The sequence below is a fragment of the Trachymyrmex septentrionalis genome, unplaced genomic scaffold, assembly GCF_001594115.1.
Source record: "Trachymyrmex septentrionalis isolate Tsep2-gDNA-1 unplaced genomic scaffold, Tsep1.0 scaffold11, whole genome shotgun sequence".
In the NCBI taxonomy this organism is placed as follows: Eukaryota; Metazoa; Arthropoda; class Insecta; order Hymenoptera; family Formicidae; genus Trachymyrmex; species Trachymyrmex septentrionalis.
In genome coordinates, this window is record NW_017304228.1 from 486,811 (window position 1) to 509,473 (window position 22,663).

Consider the following 22,663-nt stretch of genomic DNA (forward strand, 5'->3'; position numbering starts at 1 on the left):
TCTCAAAATATTATTTAATTTCATATTTTTTCAGTTTATTATAATTTGTTTTTACAAGTATGTAATCAATATTCGCACAAAAAATTTAGCGCGCGCGCGCATGTGTGTATGTATAAACAACATTTCAAATTATCATGTGATACAACTGGAGTTTTTTTTAAACATCTCAAACCAAGTGTACGTGATTGCGTGTAAAAAGATATGGTCACCCTCCATCTTTCTTATGTACGCCTCCTACAAGTTTGCCGGTAAACAGTAATGTTATTCTATTTTTTTCAATACATGCTAATTGCCCGCGTGATATCAAACGTATATATTTGCGTTTTTCATCATCAAGTATTACTCTGTTATGACTAGTGGATAGCATCTTCATCCGCGTCATTCCTCTGCGGCGCGTAATTCCCACTTACGTTGTCCTTAACGGCGCGCCGCGCGTCGTACAATGATAAGCTGTTTTTTATTTGGTCGCGTGCACGCGATTACGCAAAAGTAGCGAGATCTCAGTCGGGATCGATCGAGTCTTAATAACGTGGCCTGTGTCACGTTCAAGTTCTGACGATACGTGTCGATTTGTATAGTCAGGGCCTAAAAAGTGTTGCAATTTTTTAGATCCTGACTATACATAACAAAAAGTACATATATTTAATAAGTACAAAAAATTATTATGGTGGAAATATCCACCATGATATACTTCCACCATGATTATGATGTGCTCAGGATTGTTAGCGTTACATAAAAAAGTAACGAAGTTACTGATCTTGTTACTTATTTTAGTAACGAATGAATAACGAAGGTACTTTTCCTAGTGAGTAACAGTAACGCTAACTAAATCATAATTTTCAGGAACTGATAATAAAATTTTATGTTACTTTTTTCATTATTCCGATTGATATAGGATGCGGTCAAGTTGCCGATACCAATGCTTCAAAGCATATTTTGGTAAATTAGTAAAATTCTATCTTCCGATTGATTAATCAAATGCTTCGAAGCATTCGTAGTGGCAACTCGACCACACCCGTAGAGTTATTTTAATAAGGACGTGTTCACACCTTGATGGAAAAGCAGAAAGCGGAAAAGCAGTGGCCAATCAGAATTCGCGCTGGTAGTAAGTAGTGCAAAAAACCGAAATTGTCGACACTATCTAACAGACGAACATATTTTGGACAACAATTACCTATTATTAAACAAAAATTCAAGATTCAACGCGATACAAATAAAAATATATATAAAATATAAATAAGAGTTAGATAAGGTTAATGAGAGTCATACGCTGTTATAAGAGTGGAGAAATAGAAGAAGCAGATAAGACTCCAAAAGGAGTTGAAACGTTCGAAATAAATTGAAGATAACCAGCAACACCTGAAGATTTTCTGCTTCTCGTATCTTTCCGCTCTTACAACAGAATATGACTCACATTAGGCTTATCTAACTCTTATTTATATTTTATTGTGTATTTAAGATTGACAGTCCTTATTTATATTTTATATTTATATATATTTATTTTAATTGTGTTAAAATATGTATTATAATAAAATGTAAATTAAAAAACAAATTTGTTCTTATGTAGTTATTTAAATTTACATAAATGCAATCATTTTTTTTAAATAACGAAAAAAGTAACGATTTTGCTGTTAAGTAACAATAACGCATTATTTTTTAGAATCAGTAATAAGTAACGAGTAACGAATTACTTTTTGCCGCAAATAACAGTAATTGTAACGCATTACTAAAAAAACGGTAACTTTAATAACCCTAGATATGCTGGACAGCGACTACGACGGCAATGAATTAATTCTCGAGCTCGTCGAGAATTAATCGAATGTCGTAACATTGTCGGCTGTGGTGATAAACCTGAAGCAATGTTAATAATAAGTTTGTCGCGAGGATTTACGAGGGGCCAGACAGATTTATGATTTTTAACGACACGCCTTCTGCAAATTGGTCAAAATATCCCTGGCGATATCTTATAGCAGAAGAGGCGTATATATAGATAAGATCAAAGCGGGATTGTTATTTCTTTTTTTGCAAGCTCATTGAAATCTTTTTAAACTTTATTTTCGTCTGACGTGAGCATAATCACTAGTGATATGTACTCTTGCAACATTTCCTATATTTTGTCTTGTCATATTTTTTTCCAAGGAATACTGATAGCTTGAGGAAAGATACCCAAATGTCAGAAATAGTATTCTTGTGATACGAATAAAATATCGTTAACGTCTTTTATTAGATTTTGTGAATAATCTAAATTATTCGCGTCCCCCTATTTTTTCTACAATAAATATTAATAAATTAACGATTTTACTTCTTCATTACTCCAAAAAAATTATCGTTTAATTTACAATCGATCGCTGCACTTTCATGTCACAGAGGGAAAGAAGTAAATTACGGAAGATGATAAAACGCCATAGTAGAATTATGATTTAATTATCCTAATAAATGTACATTTGTAACAAGTGACATTTACGACTCGTTGAGCCCTGCGAACTTGCTTGCGCATTATGATAAATACAAAAATCGCAAATCGGAATAATCCTTTTTCGAGCGGTATTTGTACTCTTCCCCATCCTTAGCACTATCCATTAGCCCGACTATCAAAGATTATCAACAGTTACACTCTTGTAATTATCTAAGCTGGGGCTATCGTGTTTCCAGGACACGACTCTATCGCTGGAGTTTTTGAGCGAATGACTGCATCGTCTTCCGTGGCATATATCGACTTCGACTCCTGCTTCTCCTGTTCGCTCTGCCATTGTACCTGTAATACAAAAAGATATAAATTTCTCGTAGATTCCATATAAAAAATTATACAAATATATATAATAAATATATTTAAAATATATATATCTAAAAAATGTAATTATATCTGTTAAATATTTTTAGGTAATTTTTGTGCTCTCAAAATTAAATATTAAAGCACCTTCTGCTTATGCTGTTTAATGGCTTCGAGACACCTGTCCATAACCATTTTTTCTGTTAAAACACCATCCTCCGAGGCATAAGCTGCCGCTTGCCAGGTGACTCCGAGTTTCGCCAACTCTCGACCAGACATTCCCTCTGTCAGATCGGCCATTTTACTGCACAGCGAACTGTAGTCAAACTGCGCAATTTTCAATCTTTTGTTACCCTCGATCGCCGGTTGGAGAACAAATTTGTCAAAATAGAGGCGGACCAAACGCTCGCGCTCCTCACGACCCGGAAGACGGAACTCCACCATCTCGTCCAGTCGATCATTCACCGCCCAATCAAACTGTTCCGGTGTATTTGATGCTAGCACCAGCATAAATTTATTGCTCTGTTCACCGGTTCTGTATAAAAATGCGTTCAACATTGCTCGAAGATCTTCCGAAATGTGCTCGCTCGAGCGTTTTCTCAGGAACGCATCCGCCTCATCGATGAACAACAGCAATCCCTTGCGAGATGTCAATGCCCAATCAAACACCTTGTGAATGGCAGTTACGCCGTCTCTTCCCAATGGCGCCAGATCACCACCCGTCACGATTGCATAGTCCATGCCCGAGTGTTCTGCCAGCTTCTTCGCAAACATTGTCTTGCCGGTACCCGGTGGACCATGCATCAGTATGTTCCTGTACATGCCGCGATTATATTTTGTGTTCTTCGTGGCTATCGCAACATCACGTAATCTCTCCTCGAGCTTTGGTGCCAGGATCACGCCGGATAGTGCGTCAGTCTGTTTGCTCTTTAGCTTTTTAACCGCTTGAATGGGATGCCGAACGGTATCGAGGAATGTAAATCTCGAAGTCTCCCGCACCAACGATGGTTTTCCTAAACGAGACTCGATGTAACGCGTTGCCACGCTAGTCGAGCCCTTGGCAGTGTATATTCCGAAGGCTACGAGAGACAGGCCACCTGCTGCCGCAAGAATCTTGTCCCAATCTTCCAGTAAAGCTTTGGCACCCGAGCCTAATACTGAGCCAGCTGTTCTGGAAAATATAATAACTATGAAATTAAAAATATAAAACTATATAATAAAACAGACACACATGAATAATAAAATAACAATTGCTTACTTTATCGACTCTAAAACAGTAATTCTCTTTTCCGAAGCTTTTAATCTAATTTGTTCTAAATTGAGATCCTGGTTTTCTCTGTCAACCTTCGCTTTGGCTTTCAATTCCGCCTCCAATTTTCTCATCTCGTTCTTATGCCTCAATTCCATCTCGTGCTCTATCGTAGCTTTTCTCATGGCTTCTTGCTTGGCTACCGATTCCTCTTGTCTTCTCAGATTCTCGTCGTTCATCTTTTGTTGCTGCATCAATTGCTCTTCATAGCGCTTTCTAGCCAATTGGTCTTGATATTGTGCTCTCATTTGGTGCTGCTTTGTCTCTTCCTGTATTGTCTTTCTTCTTTCGTCACCCTCCACTCGTTTTTGTTCTGTTTTAAGTTGTTCAATGCTAGCTTCGTATTTCTTCAATTCGGTTTGAAATTCCACCTGTTTCGTGGTTTCCTGCATCTTGGATAAATCCAAAGCTTCTTTCGCATGCTCTGTGTTAAAATAAAACTATATTTATTAGTCTATAGATAAAAAAACCTCTTCAATATTTTAAAGAAATAAGATATTTTCCATTCAATGGCATATCAATACATTAATCTATCTTAGTATTTAGTGAATAACAAATTACTTTTTAAGGAAATATAAAATGATTTTTAGCAATGGAATAGTTATACACTATGTGACATAATAATACGTAATGTTAACTTGTAATTAAAAACAGTCTTATACACTTATATCCAAATATAATCTTAAACCTCTTATCGGAATATCAGAATAATGATCTTCTAGGAAAATAGATAGTAATGAAATGTAAAAATTTGGTATTCATGAAGTAATATAAAACGATACTGTTGAACACAACATTTTAGTATAGTTAGAAAGCACGGAATTATATAATGTGTTACACAGTATCGCTTTGTATACATTGCTGAAAAGCATCCAAAGTCGACATAGGTGTCATTCTGTGGGCGGAAACACAGTCTTACTGCTTACATAATGTATAAGAAAATGAATTGATCAAAATCTTTTATTTCTTCTTTTTCTGTAAAATAAAAGTCTGATTGGTTGATTTTCTTATGCTTCATGCATTATGTTATACAAAAATTTATGCTCCAGTCTTTATTATTTATTGAATATGAAAAAGGATAGAACAATATTTGTGTCGACTACAATTCCTAAAAGAAAAATAGCTAAAGATGAAATGATACTTGTGTCACTAAACGGAAGGACCTATTCTCTTTTCAACTAAATTTCTTATACTATTCATTTTTCTTCCTTTTCTTTCCAATAAGGATAAAAAAGAAGGAAAACAAAAGATACAAGAAATTCAACTAAAAAGAACACAGATCAATAGTGCTATTATATATTCAATTTATGACTACTATAACATTTTTTGTTATACTACTATATATTTTTCTCAAATTAATATAATATTTATTAAAACTGTTAACAATATTTCATATATCCTCTCTATAAAATATCAACAATTATATTAATTTTTTACACAAGTATATATAATAATAATTATACATAATCATAATAAAAAAAAGTGCTAATTTCATTAAAAAAAAAAAAATTTCAAGTAACGTCGTGAATAACGAGTATCCAACAGCACACAGCTGATGCAACGAGTTGTCATCGACAGGCAATATAATTTACGAAGATCCGTGTCCTCGGCATGCCACAGAAATTCCCGTTCGCCGGATCGATCGACGAATTCTTTGCGGAAAGTTGCATCATCGCGCGCGAGAGGCGAGGGTCCCCTCGTGGCGCGTATCCTAACCTCCAAATCCGTTCGCTTACGTAATCGCGCGCGCGACTTTACACAGAAAGTGCGGAAAATTGGCGTGAAAAAGGCATCGTACTGGATCGTTCGAGTTCCTTGGCGGCCGCAGCGGCTCGTTCCAACGCGCTCGAGTCAAATCTATACGCTTCCATACTGCTGCCGATCCTGGGTGGCAAACCGCCACCGCCACCGCCGCTGCCGCTACCGCTGCCGCCTCCGCCGTCGCCTGCCGGTGGTGGCGGCTGCACGAAATGCGTGAAGTCCTGCGGCGGTTGTGAATTACGATAGCCGAATAACCACGACATTGTTTCTACGGCCGACCGGCGTGCTCCGAACAAAAGGTTACACTTGACGCGTCTCGGTAGTCGGCACGCGTGTTTCGGAGCCTGTCTTGTCACATGTACGATACTCCAATTGCAGCGAGACGAATGAATGCATTGCGAATGCGCAGGCTTTCAACACGATGAGTTTCGGAATATGCAATCGATGCGTTCATAAAGTCTTGTGTTGATGATGCTTGAAATAATTTCGATATTTCGGATGGAGAAAGAATTGATTTGGTTAATTGGCGAAGCGCTATCAGTATCCTACAACCAATTTGCAAAATGGAAATTCGTAGAGAATTCAGATATTCTATTTAAATCAAATTTGGATTAAAGTTAGGCTGCGATCGATTTGGACGCTCACGCGCTTTAAGCGTTTGTAATAATTATTCTTTATTGTCCATATCATTCATTAGATGTAAAATAAGAATAGAAGTATTAAAAAGCGTCCAAATCGATCGCAGCTCTAGAAACATATAAAAAATTAAGACCTGGGTATCAATCATAGGATGGGAAGTGAAAAATTTCACCATTAATTTCAATGGTAAAAATTTTCATTTTTCACTTTTTATCCTAGGGATAAAGTTTCATGATTGATACCTTTGGCTGCGTTCAGTGGACTCAACAGTTGAGTGAGCGCTCGCTGTTATTGGTATATTCTTTTAGATCATCCAATCAACATTTTAAATCTGGAAGAATACATCAATAGCAGCGGACGCTCATTCAACTATTGAGTCGCAGTTCAACTGTTGAACGCAACCATTAAGATTTAAGTAATAAGCAAATCGGCCAATCACAGTAGAGAATATAAAGTCCTCTATTGTGGTTGGTCAATTTGTTTACTGTTTACGTTTTATTGCCTTAAAGTGCATTCAAATTATAATAATCTAAATGCACCTTTACGTTTTTTTATAAGTTTGTTTTTTGTTCCTGCACTAGACTGTTCTAGAACTCTCTTTCTCGATTTTTTAATAGTATGTACATACAGCCAGTACAGCCGATCACAGAAAGATTGCAACACTTTTTTTTCGATGGATTTCGGAATGCAGCTTGCTCACAGCGATTGGTTCTTATTTATGGATCCACAAATAAGAACCGCTTTGTGAGCAAATTGCATTCCGAAAAAAAGTATTGCAACTTTTCTGTTATACCTACGGCTGTATCTCGTCTCAGTGAGCGCGTTCAAGTTAACAAAGCAGTTAGTTCACTCGCCGAGCAAATGAACATAATTGGTTATTACTTATAAATCCAGCCAATCACATACAGTCGCTCAATAAGCATGCTCAGCCGCTGTGTCAACTTGACAACGCGCCCAATGATTCAACTCTCGGCGTTTCCCGCGCCCGCCAATCGTAACACGTCAAAGCTTCGAGGCCGTCATATATCGATATATATCGATGATCTCACCGTTCGCGGCAACGTTCCGACGGCTGCGGTGAGTGTGCTCTTTTCAAACATGGGGAGGTTATCCGCTTGAGGCAGTACTATGTGGGATTTCGGTAACCGTGGTGCCGTGGTGTTGATAAGTGTGACGTGCGGGTGTATACTGGTATATAACGCCTGGGGCGCTATCCTGGCGCTGGCGTTCACGCTGCTCCTGGTGGTATATGCGTGCTACTCCCTGCTCGCCAACGATAGTTTGATATCGCCGCACGCGTATCACGTTCTCGGTTACCTGCGGGAGGCTGTCTACGAGCTCGGCGCAGCGCTTCGCGTTGTTCACGGCCACAGTACCGGTTACGTGCGTAAGCTCTGGCATAGTGCGAGCCGTTATTACCGCGAGCGTTTTCCTCCATTCAGGATGGATAGACGACGCCCGAGCAATTATCAACTCAGCAGCGACTTATACACTGCCGCTGTCAAACGCGGTGAGTCGTCGCCGTTGACGTCGTCATTGTCATCGTCATCATCGTCGTCCAAATTTGGCTTGATCGATCAATTGAGCCCGATCCCGTGCGTTTCTTACCGTACGCGCGTCAATGATATGCTCGGAATGGATAATAGATTGTATCATGCCGGTGATTACGATTATACGCCGCATCAACAACAGCAATCCACTTATGGCAGCAAGCATACCTCCACGCCGGTTTTAAAACCTGGCAGCAGAGAAGAGAATCCCAGGAATGGTGATGTCAATCTGATTTCGCAGTCACGCGAGATATCCTCCAAGAAGACTCTACCCCTGTATGCACAAAATCATTCACTAAGCCGTGGAGAAAATATCACACAATTCAGTCCTGAAGGTTCTCCATGGGGCATGAGTATCAGTCCCAAGATGCACCCTAGATGGGTTAAAACAGTCCAGACAGTTGCCGGACCATTATTAGCATCGACGAGATACAATATCGATCCTAAGTAAATTTATACTTGTGAATATATCATTTAACTATGTGTATTTTTCTTTTTTATTCTAATATATATATTTTGATTATCTCTATTTGTAGAATTATAACAAATCCTATATATATTTCTATATATTGAGCACTATAAGTTTGATTTTTACTGTTGTACTAAGATCCTATTTCATCAATGTAAAATTAACTTTAATCTCGGTTTAATTTATTTTTTATCTTTTCCTATTTCTAAGAATTAAAAAAAGATAAATAGTAAGTTGAAATAGGATTAAAGTTAATCTTACATATAAATGGAATCAGTATTTTCTAGAATTTTCTAGAATTTTCCTTCTTCCATTCATTATATTTCAAACATATACCTATTTTACTTTAAATGCAAAAAGCTCAATAATTAAATATACTAGTTTAGTTATAAAAATATATCTTATGTATATCTTTATTACTGTACTGGTTTCTTTTTTTTTCAAATGCAGGGTATACACAGACGTATCATCCCCGGGTCTTACAACAAGGCTAACCAAGTATGCTACGGAAGCAAAAAATAAATTAACTCATCAATCTCAATATGGCACTGGGCAATTTCCAAAAGTTAATCTCCATGCAAATCCGATTCCTCTGTTGAATGCAAAATTGACGAAGATGAGAATGCCTGTAACAGTCAGAGTGGCACCACCAGATATAACGAAATACTCTCCACCTGAAAAGCAAAAGATTCTATCTAATATTTGTCACATGGAGAACAGATCACCCACGAGTGTTGTTCAAGTCTTACGAGAGATATCGTTGAAACGACACGCATCGACAGAAGATGTTAGCATTGATGTCGCTAAGAAGCAGAGAACAGAATTCTTCAATGAGGAGCGAGAAACAATTCTAGAGGAAAACAAGCAAAAACGAAGTAGAGATGAGTCATCTAAATCAGATGAGGATCTTTCACCCCAAAATAAATCTATCAGACCTGCCAAACGTACAAAGACACGATCCTGTTTTGACATTATAAACTCTTTGAGTTCCAGCGCCCAAGTTGCTGGTGGAGTTAAAAGAAAAGCAGGTAGGTATCAATTTTTATATTATTATGTATTGGATTATTTGACGCATAAATTTTTTAATGATAATGTGTTTCTACAGTTGATTTCTCACGTAGTGGTACACCTGACTTCGAAAAGCACTTCAAGTCTCTGGAAAGCGCACGGTCTACTAGCTCTCCTACTGTGTCACAATCTCACAATTTAGACAATAGTAAATCTGATCTTAATGAATATTTAAAAAATCCTGGGACTCTTAATTCTAAGAAAACAGAGGAATTTCCTCTAGTAAAAGGAATATTGAAATCATCTAGTAAAGAATTGAAGCTCAATTTGGATAAAATGGCACCTGTTCATAAAAACGCAAAAAATACCAATGAAACTGATACTACTAAATCTCTCACACCGACAAAACCTGTTAAATTGACAGATAAATTATTTATGAAAGCTGAACCCGAACGGAACGAACAATTGAAATCACTTGTGGAGGAACCGAGTAATATAAAAGTCAAATTCGCGACAGACAACGTGGAAGAAATAAAAAAAGAGGATATACGAAATATGAGGCAAAACAGTATGAAAGCCAGACTTCAAAGTATGTTTGATGCAATATCAGGAAAAGGTAAATATATAATATTATATATCAAGTTGAATAAAATAACGTGGTTTATTATTCTTACTAATTTATTAAAAGGATAAATAAACATTTTATTTTTCTTTATATATCTTTTTCTTTTGTTTTATCTTATATAATTAATTTTACAATATTTGCATTTTCAGCAGAGAATAAAATCAATCCGGATGTCGTAATTCAAGCAGATGACGTTAATACTGTTATACCTTCAGTCACACACCCGGTCAGTTGCGCAACTCTCAATTCCTCGACAACTACAACAAACGTAAATACTACACCGCTGTCTACCGCGGCCATTATACCAAGCGGTTTCTCTTCACCAAGACCCAGTGTGAAAATCGAAACGAAGCCGGATACGACTTTCAGTTTACCGAAAACCACGTCGCCAGCGCAATTGAATGTGCCAGCAATAAGTATTCTCAAGACAAAAGAAACGAATTCGATCGTCAAGACGAATGGAATTGCCGAGCAAAAGAAAGTTGTGTCATTCGCGCCCGAAGTTACGAAAGCGGAGTCTTTAGAAAAAGTCGTATCTTCGACTCCCAGTACGACAGCACCAACCTTTAGTCACATTAAACCAATTATAGAAGCACCAGCTACAACATCGAATAATAATTTGCCGAATTTTAGCACTGGTTCATACAGTAGCAACATCTCACCAGCTTCATCAAAATCTACTAATTTCTTGATAGTTAATAAAGCACTATCGAGTTCAGCATTCGCACCGATTAATCCTAGCACTACGGCTCAAGAAAAAATTGAAACTAATAATGCCGTTACTACAAGTGCTGTCATTAGTTCGTCTACCACTGGGAATACTCAGACTACTTCTCTTTTTACTTTTGGTAGCAACAAACCCATCTCATCTCCTGTGACGTCCGCTCAAGTTATTGTACCAAATTTGTCGTCTCAGTCCCCCGGGACGATATTACCAGTCAATACAACTACTGCAACTAGCATCACCGGTTTTAACGTCGTAAATAGTAGCACATCGAATAGCGTTGTGACAAAGCCTGCAAGCGCACCTTTATTCAATTTTGGAAGCAACAATACTACTTTGCAATCTTCGAAGTCAGATAATTTCATATTTGGTCAGTCCAATAATAACGTTCAACAAAAAATAAAAGTTTTTGGAAATCCAACGCAAGCTGCAAACAGCCAAGCAGCATCATTGTCGCAAGTTACTGCATCCACTACATCTTTTAATTTCGCACCCAACACTTCGATAACAACTATCGCAAATAGCTCGTTTTCTACAAATACCACAACTACCACGCCATCGATATTCGGACTATCGAGCCCGTCTACATTTTCCCTGGGCACGACGTCCGTTACTTCAATGCCTACTTTATCTACTAGCAAATCTCTGTTCCTTTTTGGCGCTTCCAATACTTCAAGCACGACGTCTACAGCTATAGCTCTACCAGCTACAACTGTTAACAGTACAACTAGTTCGAGTACGATAAGCAATAACACGATTCCTACATTTGGAGTGTCCACCCCTACTGTTGTTTCACAATTTGGCGCATCTACAACCACCGCAGTTCCACAATTTGGCGCATCTACAACCACCACAGTTCCACAATTTGGCACATCTACAACCACTATTCCGCAATTCGGTACATCTACATCCATTTTTGCCACTACACCAATTACAACGACAAATACGAACATGTTTGGACCGACCAACAGTCAGCCACTTTTCGGAACTGCGTCAGGATCTGCAGCAACATCAGAAACTGCTAGTATATTTAATACTCCGACAACTACAGCTCCTTCGATCTTCGTTCCAACGACTAACGTTGTGTCATCGTCTGGCAATACGCCTAGGTCTAGTTTGTTCTCCAGTGCTAACGTTAACTCGACTCCAATCACCGCAACGCCTTCAGTATTTGGTAGCGGCACCCCGATTTTCGGCCAGACGAAGCCATCGGCGTCTTTCGGAACGGCGAGTGGCATGTTCGGTAGCACGACGACACCATTGTTTGGTTCGACCACGCAAACTGGCACGACCGCGCCCGCGCAGACGTTTGGCATCACCGGCAACGTCTCCACCAGTGCAATCACGCCTAGCTTCGACACTACGAATAACACCACGCCCGTGTTCGGAGCATCTAGTGTAGGCACGGCGACGAACGTACAGGCGACGCCAACCTTCGGTACAACCGGAATATTTGGTTCAACCGATAATAACACACCATCAGTTCCCCTATTCGGAGCAAACACTACTCCGGCCACCGAAGCCTTCAGTATCTCCTCGGCAACGAGTACCTTCGGCACACAGAATCCACCGACTCTCGCATTTGGTGCCACAAGCGGCGGGACCACGTTCGGTGATAACAAATCTCTATTTGGAACGACACCCGCGACCAGCACGAGCTTTGGCACATCCAATCCGCCTGTGCCGGCCTTCGGGACTAGTAACGCTAATAATGCAAACAGTAGTACAAATAACATGTTTGTCTTCGGAAACACTCAGAAAGACGGGCAACAGAACACAACGTTTTCCTTCGGATCCAACTTCAACGCTGGCAGCAATAATTCTACGGCTACACCAGCTGCTCCATTTCAATTTGGATCTCCATCTACCAAACCAGGTAATCAGGAGTAAATTGCTTTAATATTGACAACTGTTGTTGTTAAACATTTAAGTTGTGACGCAAATACTAAACTTTAGATATGAAATAAGAATTATGGATGTTCGTGAGATACTATTCGTGCATTCTTTTGCTTTTAAACTGTTGACTTGATTATACTATAATTGCATTCTTCTGTTTTCAGCAACAGCGGGATTCAACTTCACTGCATCGTCGGCAGTTCCTACCCTCAATTTTGGAACTACGGCTGCGCCGACCTTTAATCCTTCGACTCCCGGCATGTTCAGCATCGGAAGCGGATCTACCGCGCCGCGATCCAGAACAATTCGCACGCGAAAACCGAGATGATGGAGAATGTAATTGCCGCCTGTTCGAGTACATATTTTCGTTGAAATATATATTCCCAGTGTTTTTTCAATTACATTCTTTTATATATGTATATGTTGTGTGTGTAAAAAAACGTACATTCGACATGCGTATGTCGTATTTCGATATTTAATATAATTTGATAAATAAATCACAATGACAGACAGATTGCACATATTGTGGAGTACTAGGTGGTGTGTGATCGCGTTTTTAAAATACATTTGGTGATGGTTGCTAAGTATATCTACTTTGTATATATAGTATATATCCTATAATACTATATATAGGATGTGTTTTAGCTAATCTGATCGCCTGTAATATGTTAGTTATTTTTGGTAGTGTGGAAAAATAAGTAAAAGAGTGAAAGAAATTTTGATCCAAAGAGACAAATATGATTGTCATATGTGTAAACAAAATTTTTGTATTCTTCATATAAAAGTATTACACAAATTGTAAAAAAAGATTTATAAATTAATGAAATGTTTCCCGTTCTGTTTCTCATATAAAATGTTAAATGTTTAAATATATAAGATACGAAGTAATATATACAAAGTAATCACTTTTTGAGTCCGTACCTTTAAATAATTGATTCTTTTAATATAGTATGCATTTTGTAATGCATATACGAAATGATTAGGAAAATTTCATAAGAATATATATATAATTATATTTTTCATATATAAAATTATATAAGAAATTTTTATGTAACAATATGATTTTTATATAAATATTTCTATAGAAAATTAATCTGTATTTTAAATTTATTAGAATTTAAATAATTCGTTGAAAGAGGGAGGTCATTGATCTTGAAAATGAAAACAGTAACTAAAAGAATTATGTCCTTCCCAAGATACTTGTCCTTTCGATCTCTTCATTACATATTTTTCGATATCTGTTGAAAAATAAACGTATTACAGACGGTCGAGTTAGGTGAATCTTGTATACATAACAGTGTATCGTCTATTCATATCTTAACTTCATTGTACTCGCTAGGAAGAAGCAGCATAAATCTCGGAAAAGAAGCACTTTAAAACTTAACGTAATTTTTCAAGCGTACTGACTGTCATCTGCAGAATCTTGTTGCGCAATAAAAATGTAATATGTGATTCAGAAATCCAACAAAGTGCAAGCTGATGCGTGTATATTTGTAACTAACGTATTATAATAACGTATTATAAATAGCGTAAAATTATAAATTTTACGATATGATTAAATCGAGATCTAGACAACAAAAAGTATCTAAAATCGAGTCATAAGTTTTTTGCGTCTAAAAGACGACTTAAAGACGTCTTATGTCACAATTTTAAACTTTGTGCTGTTGGAGAGTATCATATACGTATGGTTCTTTAGGATTATATTATCTCATTGATAATAAAGCGGAAATTGCATATTTCTGTGCCAATATATGCCGATTCTCGTTATTTTCGTTGTAAACCCGCATCATTTCCATCTCGTTGTACCTAAACATATAGTACATACTTCTCATTCTCTGAAAAAAATTCGCATTGGGGCGAGTTATACAATTACATTGTTTCCACGAAATTCAAATTGTGATCCAAATAATAAAAATATATTTGTTATAACCGACACGGATCTCCTCTTAAGGCCAATGTCCACGATGCTAGAAATCGGTCCGAGATCTCGGATTTCGAAGAAAGAATTGATCAATTGCATTGATCATGTGACCAAAATTGTTCAAATGTGATTTGTTAATTTTTTCTCTATCTGAGATCTTGGATTGATTTCTAGCATCGTAGATATTGGGCTTTATTCTCATTGAGTTATTCTTGTGCGAGTGGAACTTCTAAAAAAATATCCGTGCGATGAACGATAAGCTATGATAAGCTACGATAATATTTACAGAAGTGCGTATGTACTGCGGTATGCATCTTGTACGATGGAAGAAATTTCATAGAAAAAAATATAAAATTATTTGTGACTGAAGATGACGTTGTTCACACGTTTTCTATTTAAGTGGCATATCATGGGCTTCTTATCCGATTAACTGACTATATCGTCATCGCTTTTTTTTCTGCTATATAGATGTGCTAGTATTAGTCATGTGCATTAGTCAACATTAGGCAACAAATGCGTCGTTCACACATGTGCGTAGAATTGTTATAAGATTGAATACAATTTGTACTCTTCTTCGTTTACATATATTCAGAACTGTACTATAAATTTAAAATCTCATGTGTTATTGATTAAACGATGCTGTTCGTCTTTTAAAAATTGTATATAGAAAGAGAGGGAGGGTGTGAATGTGTTAAATTAATATTATCTCGCTAACGTATTAATAAGTTTGGAACGTTCGAGCATACACGAACATACACACAAGTACTGTAATATATTACTGATAATTACATCTTATAAAGAATAAGATGAGAGTTATATTCTCTCATATTGCGCATTGTATATTATATAATAAACGAACGTTTAGAGTTTTCTTTAAATCGTTATTAAAATTATTATTAAAATTTTCTTTTGATTTTTATGACGCCAGAAAATACCAAAGATCCGCATACGTTTGTTTCGAATTCCATTTTTTCCTCCTTTCCGAATATTGACATGCTGACGTTCTTATTTTTTGTTATACACATATTTGCGATTTGAACATTTGATATTTCCTCTTTTCAATATATCTCCGCTTCTCTCTTATTCTCTTCTTTCTATTTCTTTTGTCTCCGTTCCTTTTATTTTCATTTCTAGAAAAATGCAGAAAGGTGACTTGAAAATTCCTTTGAAACATTTTTCTTTCTTCTTTCATTCATTCGATCCTTGTTATTTTTATTTCTAGAAAATTGTAGGTAACGAAAATTTCTTTGAAAATTTTCTTTATTATTTATTTATTCTTTTCTTTTCAAAGAAATTTATATTTTTTAGTAAAGATTATTAAAATATGCCTATAAAATGAATAGATCATTGTAGTCTTTATATTATTGTACGAAATATGTAGAGAAAGCTCATTAGATTTAGTTTCGTTTATCCTAACATAACAAAGCTTGAAAGAAAATCTTCAAGCTATGTTATTCTCTTCCAATGGACATTTGAAGGTTGTTGGATTCAAAATTTCTTTCACAGATACAATAGGAAAATTGTGTCTCTTCCGGTCATTTATCTTGAAGTATAGAGAGTCATTTATCTTAAAGTATAGAAAGAAAAACTTCCAATGGACATTTGAGGTTCGTTGAATTCAAAATTTCTTTCAAAGGTACAATAGAAAAGCTGTATCTCTCCCGGTGGTGCGCGCATGCGCCGAGATGTTCGGCGTCGCTCGGCCGCCGATCGTGCGTCTCCGTGAGGACTCGGCGCGCGTGATTGGCGATTCAGCGGCCGGCTGACGGGGGCCAGCGAATCAGCGAGCGCGTTACACGATCCGAGGCATGGCGTTTGTCCGGTCGCCTAGATGCACATCAATGTCCATTACTAACATCAGCAGATAGGAGTGAACATCATAGTGGGACAGACGGTACCATCCTGGTCTGGATTGCTTGTCTCTACACCACCTTACCATCATGGGTGAGACGGAGAAACAGCCCGAACAACCCAAGGCTGTCCAGCAGAAGATGGTCATCGGTGAGTGATAAAATTCGCGTCCACGCTATTATTTCCGAAGTACGCGCGGCCTTCTCGCGGACCATCGTCCGATCTACGCCGCGGCGGAAAAAGGCTCTCTCTCGCCGAACCGCGCCGTCTCTTTCGTCGCCGCGCGTTCCTCCGCCCGTAATGGCGTCCACGCACGGCGGCGTTGCGCGGCGGCCGCCGAAGCCATGTGGCCCGGTGTCCGTGAAAATCTGCGCGGAGGAAATCCATCGCGAAAATCTCGGTGGATGAGCCTCATCGGGCGCGTTGCGCTCTGTTCGCGAGGCGACACGAGCCTCCATTTTCCATCAGCTGATGCTCTCGTCGCGGACGGAATTCCTCCGCGACTGCGGCTTCTCGACGGAGACTCCGTTCTTTCGTTTGGCCATCGATTTTCATCGATGGCGCCGTCGCTCGCTCCTGCGACGCGTCATGTCGCATCGCGTCGCATCGCATAACCTGAAAATCGAGCGGATGACGCGAGCGAAAATTGATGTAAAGGACATTTTCCAGAATGTTCCGTATCTCCGAGATCCATTGCGATATTGATCTTTTTCCTTCCGGAGCGATCTCTCGTGACGATCCGAAATATCTTCGCCCGCGCGCGCTCCACGTTTTCGTTACGTAAGCGCGTCGCCGCGTGCTCCTCGGAGCGTGCTTCGTCGCAGTGAAACGCATTCACGCTTCCGGACTGCTAGGTCGATCGATCACGCATTTTTTTCACCACGTGAAGACGCTCACGCTATTTCGAAATCTACCGGAATTCGAATAATGTTAGGGAAAATTCTGGAAAAATCTCACACTTATTCCGGAATTCCGACATTCAATAGAATATATCGTTTAAATATTCTCGTCTTAGAATAAGAGATCGTCAAAGATCAAATGTAAATTTAAGTTTATTTCCAGAAATCTCTTCAGTTTCTACAAATTTCTCTAAAATTGTGTAATTAATCTATATGTACACGTTTTATCAAAATTCATCAAAATTTATAACGAGATTTCGGAAAATATTTTCAGTCGCATCTTTTTGTTATCAAAGCGAGAAAAGAATTGTTAAAGATAGAATTTGAATTTATTTATTTCAAGAAATGTCTAATATCGACAAATATCTCTAAAATGATATTGTATCTATATATAAACGTTTCATCAGAATTTGAAATTTATTTTTTCGTTATCAGAATAACGAAATTTGATAGAATGTATTTAATCGCGCGTCTGTTTTAATTCCTGAAGCGAGGAATTGTTAAATATTAAATTTGAAAGAATAAATCAGAAATGTTTGAAAATTGTTATATCATTAATCTGTATGTCTCGTTAAAATTTATTAAAAGATTTAGTAAAATACAATCACACTTTTTATTGTTCTGAAATTGTTAAGGATAAAATTTAGTCGAGAATGTTCAAAAGTTTATTGAAAAAGTTTGTTAATCATTCTGGAAATTTTATGAGTAAAGTTTACCTTGGAAACGTCTAGAAACTAACTATATAGAATTATGCTTTTAATGTGTCAATTTATATCTCATTAAAATTTTTATACTTAGACTGTATTCGTGCTTTTGTAATATCTAATTAAGCCGTCATATATAATTACGTTCTAAATTGTATTCATTTCTTAAGATTGTTGAGATAAAGTGATGTCTTTAAAATAAATTCCGCGAACACTTCACCTGACTGATCGTTATTTGAAGAATATTACTCAGATTTTCAGAATGTGAGGAATTTCGTCAGGCTGATCTATCGTTGATGACATTAATTTCGACCTTTGTTTGGGTTATACTGCGTGACAAGGTCGCGTGTAACTGTTATGAAGATAGTCTTATCATATTTTCGTTGAAACGCAAGATCCCTCGCGGTGTACATATAATAATATACGCTATCCTCGGAATATATATTTTTATACGAATTAAAAAAATCCAAGACTCCGAACGATTTTATATTTTCTTAAACTTTAAAGATATATTTATTTAAAGACTGAGATATTAGATTGTGAGAAATTTAAAGTACGTCCGTTGTAGATTAACTTTAACCTCGATTTAACTTACTGTTGCATATCTTATAATTTATTCTTACGATTAGTTCTTTATCTTTTTCTATTTTATTAATTTATTCTTTATCTTCTGCTAATTTTAAGAATTAGAAAAAGATAGAGAATAAACTAAACCGAGATTAATCTACATTGGTAAAATGAACGTTAATCACTCATACATCATCGTCCGCCTAATCAAATTACTTTTCTTTCAATCGTATCTTTACTTGATTTTCCTTGATTTCTGACGCATTATTCCCAGAAATACTCTTCATCATATATATAAAAACGGTATCCGTTATATTTTGTCCTCAAGCATGCTTACGTGTTCGTAAACACGTGATATGTACCTGCGGTTAAGCACGTTATTTCCTTCTCAAGGTCGCTTTCACAATTTAATAATAACAATAAGTACACAGAATACAGGCAACATTTCTCTGACTCATTATTCATGCACGCGATTCGAATATTCTAGAGGTTTCTTTTTACACGATTATACATTATTTTGATTTTTTTTATAAATCATACCACAATGTTTTGAAACGCCCAACGAAAATTATATGAGTTGATCATTCCCTGAATTTTGTTCTGAATTTATACAATTGCATGTGCAGCACATGTGTCGCATATATCATGAAACCTTTTTTTTTTATTTCAGCTAACAAAGTGACCGGAACTGTGAAATGGTTCAATGTCAAGAGTGGCTACGGTTTCATTAATAGGTAATTATTATTTTGCATCTGCCTCGTGCTTTTCTTACTTTTTTTTTTCATCATTGCAACGCTCGCCTTTTATATACTATTAGATAGAAGAGAAGGTACACGCTTATCCATTTGCGTGTGTATATATGTTGTGTGGGCGTAAGGGTTACTCATACACTATTAATTTAAACGTCCATTTGGAGCAGCAACCACATGAGTATTAAAGCGACGTCGAGTATATTAACTGTTGCATCTCCCATGAAAAATTCCCTGCGAACACGTCGCAAAATGTCTAATTATCTTTTTTCGCCGCTTTACTTCTTTATCCGCGAACTGCGTTTAAAATTATGTTTGCTCATTTTCCGTTTACATCGCGCGTCTACCGAATAAATTTTGCGACTTCCGTTGCGCGTTAAATTATTCAAGAAAAACCGACTCTGACGCAAGCGACTGTTTTATGTGAAAATTTCAGTTCTCACATTAACTCTGGCAGAGCTATTTGTCGAGTCTGTAACGATAATAACGAGTCATATTGGAGTCTATAATTTTTATTGCTCTTTTGAAAAATCCTAAAGTAAATGAAATATCAGTTCATTATTTCATAAATTCTTTGAAAAATCAACAAATATTAATTCGTAATTTTACGAATTTTTTTTTTAATCTCGGATTTTACAAAAAATGAAGAAAATAAAATGTTCACAATTTCACACAATCTTAGAAAAATCTTGAAGCGAATAAAAATTAGTTTGTAATTTTACGCGATCTTTTGAAAAATCTTGAAGCAAAGTGAATAAAACAGATTTAACATTTACTTTAATTTACCAAAATATACTTATTTTATTAATCAACGGCACGTGTTTGATTATCATTGACAACTTGCTCTCATTTTAATTCCCTTCATTTGAGTCAGAAACTAATCGTGACGATGCTGACCGGCGTAATAAAACGTGCCTAAATTTCTCGACTGATCTAATTCACGTTTGAAAAATGTACGATTTTAGGTCACGAGAGATTAATTGATAACGATAAATTTCAGCACACGGAGGAAGTGGTAGTTTCTAATATTAGGAAAATCGCCGTCTCCGCTGCAGGTTCGACCTGCAACTTCGACCTGGCACCACGCCGCACGGAAAATAGACGCTTCATTCGGCGCGTGGACGGTCCGTATAGGAACGTGTAGATCTTCTTGCTATTTCGAGGTCCCTCTATTTATCTGGCGGATCGCCAGGAAATTTTCATGCGCGCGTAGCAGTGTTTTACGCGCGAAACTTTCGCGCGCGGACTGCAGATTCTTTCGAGCGATTCACGATGAAGACGGGACTGCATATTTCGTAAAAGAAATTCGTATACGCGTGTGACTTCTCGCTCGTCTTCATAGTCTTATGTATGAAGATGGAAGATAGTTTCACACGATCAGTCTTAGATTCGAACGTTTACCTGCTCTCGAAAGATCTCGCATGATCTCGCATGGTCTCGCAATGCACTTTCACTGACGCTAACGGTGCCCGATGTGTCGCAAACATTAGAAATGTTGTTGAAACAGCTGCTTACAGATATAGAACGTTTTCCTTGTTCTCTTGAATTGTCCTAACGACAAACAAATTATAGCGTGTCGTGTACAGATATTCTGATTTCTGCAATTTCAAGTATCTGTATCGAGAAATGTAAAAATAAAATAGATAGTTATTAACAATAATAAATAATTATATTTCTTGTTTTATCGTATCGATAGCTTATCTTCTTAAGAGTCGTAACATCTCGTGCTAAAAATATACACATATATGAAAGATAGTGAACATAAAAGATATGCCGTATATCTCTTCTAAAATTGAAAATTTATTTATTTACTTTTTTTTTGGAGAGGATTTCAATTTGATGTTTTATATTATCTCATTCTGACTTATTTAGGAATGACTTTTCAATAAAAATATCATGAATTTATTAAAGTAGTAATATGTGATTATTTTAGACTTGCGATGGATGCATTTAGAGCGATAATCGTTCACTAAACGCTCAGTGAACTCTTTCACCTGATTAGCATATTCTGTTAAATCCTAAAATATAGAATCAATCAGATGAAAGACTTCACTGAACGTTCACGTGAGCGATTCTCATTCTGAATGTACCCAATGGTTACAGCAATGTTAAAATCTTAAATTTTAAATACGCGAGAAGAAAAACGACTTGTACACTTTTATAACATATTATTTTATAATGTGATTGTTAACAAGAGAATAGAACCAAGAATTTGTTTCAAACTCTCTTATTCGAAAATACTTCCGGGACAATTTCCTCTGTAAATCGGCAAAATTAATAAATGATTTCGATTTCGCCGAATAATCTGTTCCTAAAATCATACGTTTTGTTGGAATCTAACAGTCTTTACTGAGAATACTAAGTCCATTGTTCATTCGTCGTGTTCGTTCCAAATTCGGCGAATTCGATTATACCACAATGGAAGAGCAACGTTCCGCCTCGATACCCATTGGATCCTGCCCATTAATTATTCAGCATCGATCCATGTTCTGAGGCAAACAGTGAAATTTCGCTACAATAAATTTCTGTTTATATAGCTGATATTAAAATTGATAAACAGAATTTAAAAAATAGTAGTAAATTAATAACAAAATAATTTTAGCAGTACATGAAAATATTAATTTTGCTTTTCTTAAAAATTAATTAAATAAATAGCAAAGCCGGTAATTCGGCGATTTAAGCTCTTGAAATTCGATTTGATTTTCATACCTGATTCACCTTTTGTTAACTGCGTGTGGGGAATCGCTGTCTAGCTGTGACAGCTGGCGTTTGTGTACGAGTTGTATTTCTCTCCTGATTGTGCACCGCGAGGTGCAACGACCTCTCTACTCCGTGCTTTGCTCCGCAGCTTCATGGATTCCGATTACGTCTGTACATTCGCGAATTCATGCGTAGGACAGATGTATACATACATATTGTTACGTGCGACGCGTGTATCGCGTACATGCCGCAACTTTGTAGAGAATGTAAATTACGCGAATCTCGTACTGATGCTATTATGCCGAATTTCTACCTGTACAATAGGCAGGTGGATGCGATTATTATGCTTCCTTATTTAATAAAGATTTGCAGAATAGTTTTTACGAAAATACGAATTATAGTTGTTTGACATTCAGAATTGTTTCAAATATAATATTGCAATTGATTGCCATTACAAAATTACTGGAATTATTAACAATTACATTTTAAATATTAAACTTAACTTAATAACTTATAAATAT

The 22,663-nt window shown here is 36.9% G+C and overlaps 3 protein-coding genes across 4 annotated transcripts in view; 2 read left to right on the forward strand and 1 right to left on the reverse strand.

Annotated features, from left to right (window-relative positions):
* Positions 1-2,262: 2,262 nt before the first annotated feature.
* Positions 2,263-6,228, reverse strand: LOC108749026 (ATPase family AAA domain-containing protein 3). The gene is made up of 4 exons (XM_018487520.1): positions 5,878-6,228; positions 4,029-4,503; positions 2,918-3,941; positions 2,263-2,755 (listed from the first exon to the last, which is right to left on the reverse strand). Exons 1-4 carry the CDS (start codon positions 6,101-6,103, stop codon positions 2,627-2,629), a joined length of 1,854 nt encoding a protein of 617 aa, XP_018343022.1. The 5' UTR covers positions 6,104-6,228; the 3' UTR covers positions 2,263-2,626.
* Positions 6,229-7,552: 1,324 nt separating this feature from the next.
* On the forward strand, positions 7,553-13,178 carry LOC108749712 (mucin-4-like). 2 transcript variants are annotated; one of them, XM_018488624.1, is made up of 5 exons: positions 7,553-8,476; positions 8,949-9,526; positions 9,604-10,122; positions 10,281-12,731; positions 12,916-13,178. In XM_018488624.1, the coding sequence occupies exons 1-5, from the start codon at positions 7,608-7,610 to the stop codon at positions 13,077-13,079; spliced, it is 4,581 nt and encodes a 1,526-aa protein (XP_018344126.1). In that variant the 5' UTR covers positions 7,553-7,607; the 3' UTR covers positions 13,080-13,178. The 2 variants fall into 2 exon arrangements, with proteins under 2 accessions (XP_018344126.1, XP_018344136.1); XM_018488634.1 differs by having other exon boundaries at positions 10,284-12,731.
* Positions 13,179-22,386: 9,208 nt separating this feature from the next.
* LOC108748892 (nuclease-sensitive element-binding protein 1) overlaps positions 22,387-22,663 on the forward strand; it is a 5,038-nt gene continuing 4,761 nt past the window's right edge. The window contains exon 1 of the mRNA XM_018487302.1: positions 22,387-22,408. Within this exon, the coding sequence (XP_018342804.1) occupies positions 22,387-22,408 (22 nt within the window). The remainder of the gene's footprint in view (positions 22,409-22,663) is intronic.

Coding starts and splice junctions, on each gene's coding strand:
- LOC108749712 (XM_018488624.1), top strand. CDS start 7,608: ATGTGGGATTTCGGTAACCGTGGTGCCGTGGTGTTGATAAGTGTGACG. Junction 8,477..8,948: donor AGATACAATATCGATCCTAA/GTAAATTTATAC, acceptor TTTCAAATGCAG/GGTATACACAGACGTATCAT. Junction 10,123..10,280: donor TGATGCAATATCAGGAAAAG/GTAAATATATAA, acceptor TTGCATTTTCAG/CAGAGAATAAAATCAATCCG.
- LOC108749026 (XM_018487520.1), bottom strand. CDS start 6,103: ATGTCGTGGTTATTCGGCTATCGTAATTCACAACCGCCGCAGGACTTC. Junction 3,942..4,028: donor ACTGTTTTAGAGTCGATAAA/GTAAGCAATTGT, acceptor TATATTTTCCAG/AACAGCTGGCTCAGTATTAG. Junction 2,756..2,917: donor TTAAACAGCATAAGCAGAAG/GTGCTTTAATAT, acceptor TTTGTATTACAG/GTACAATGGCAGAGCGAACA.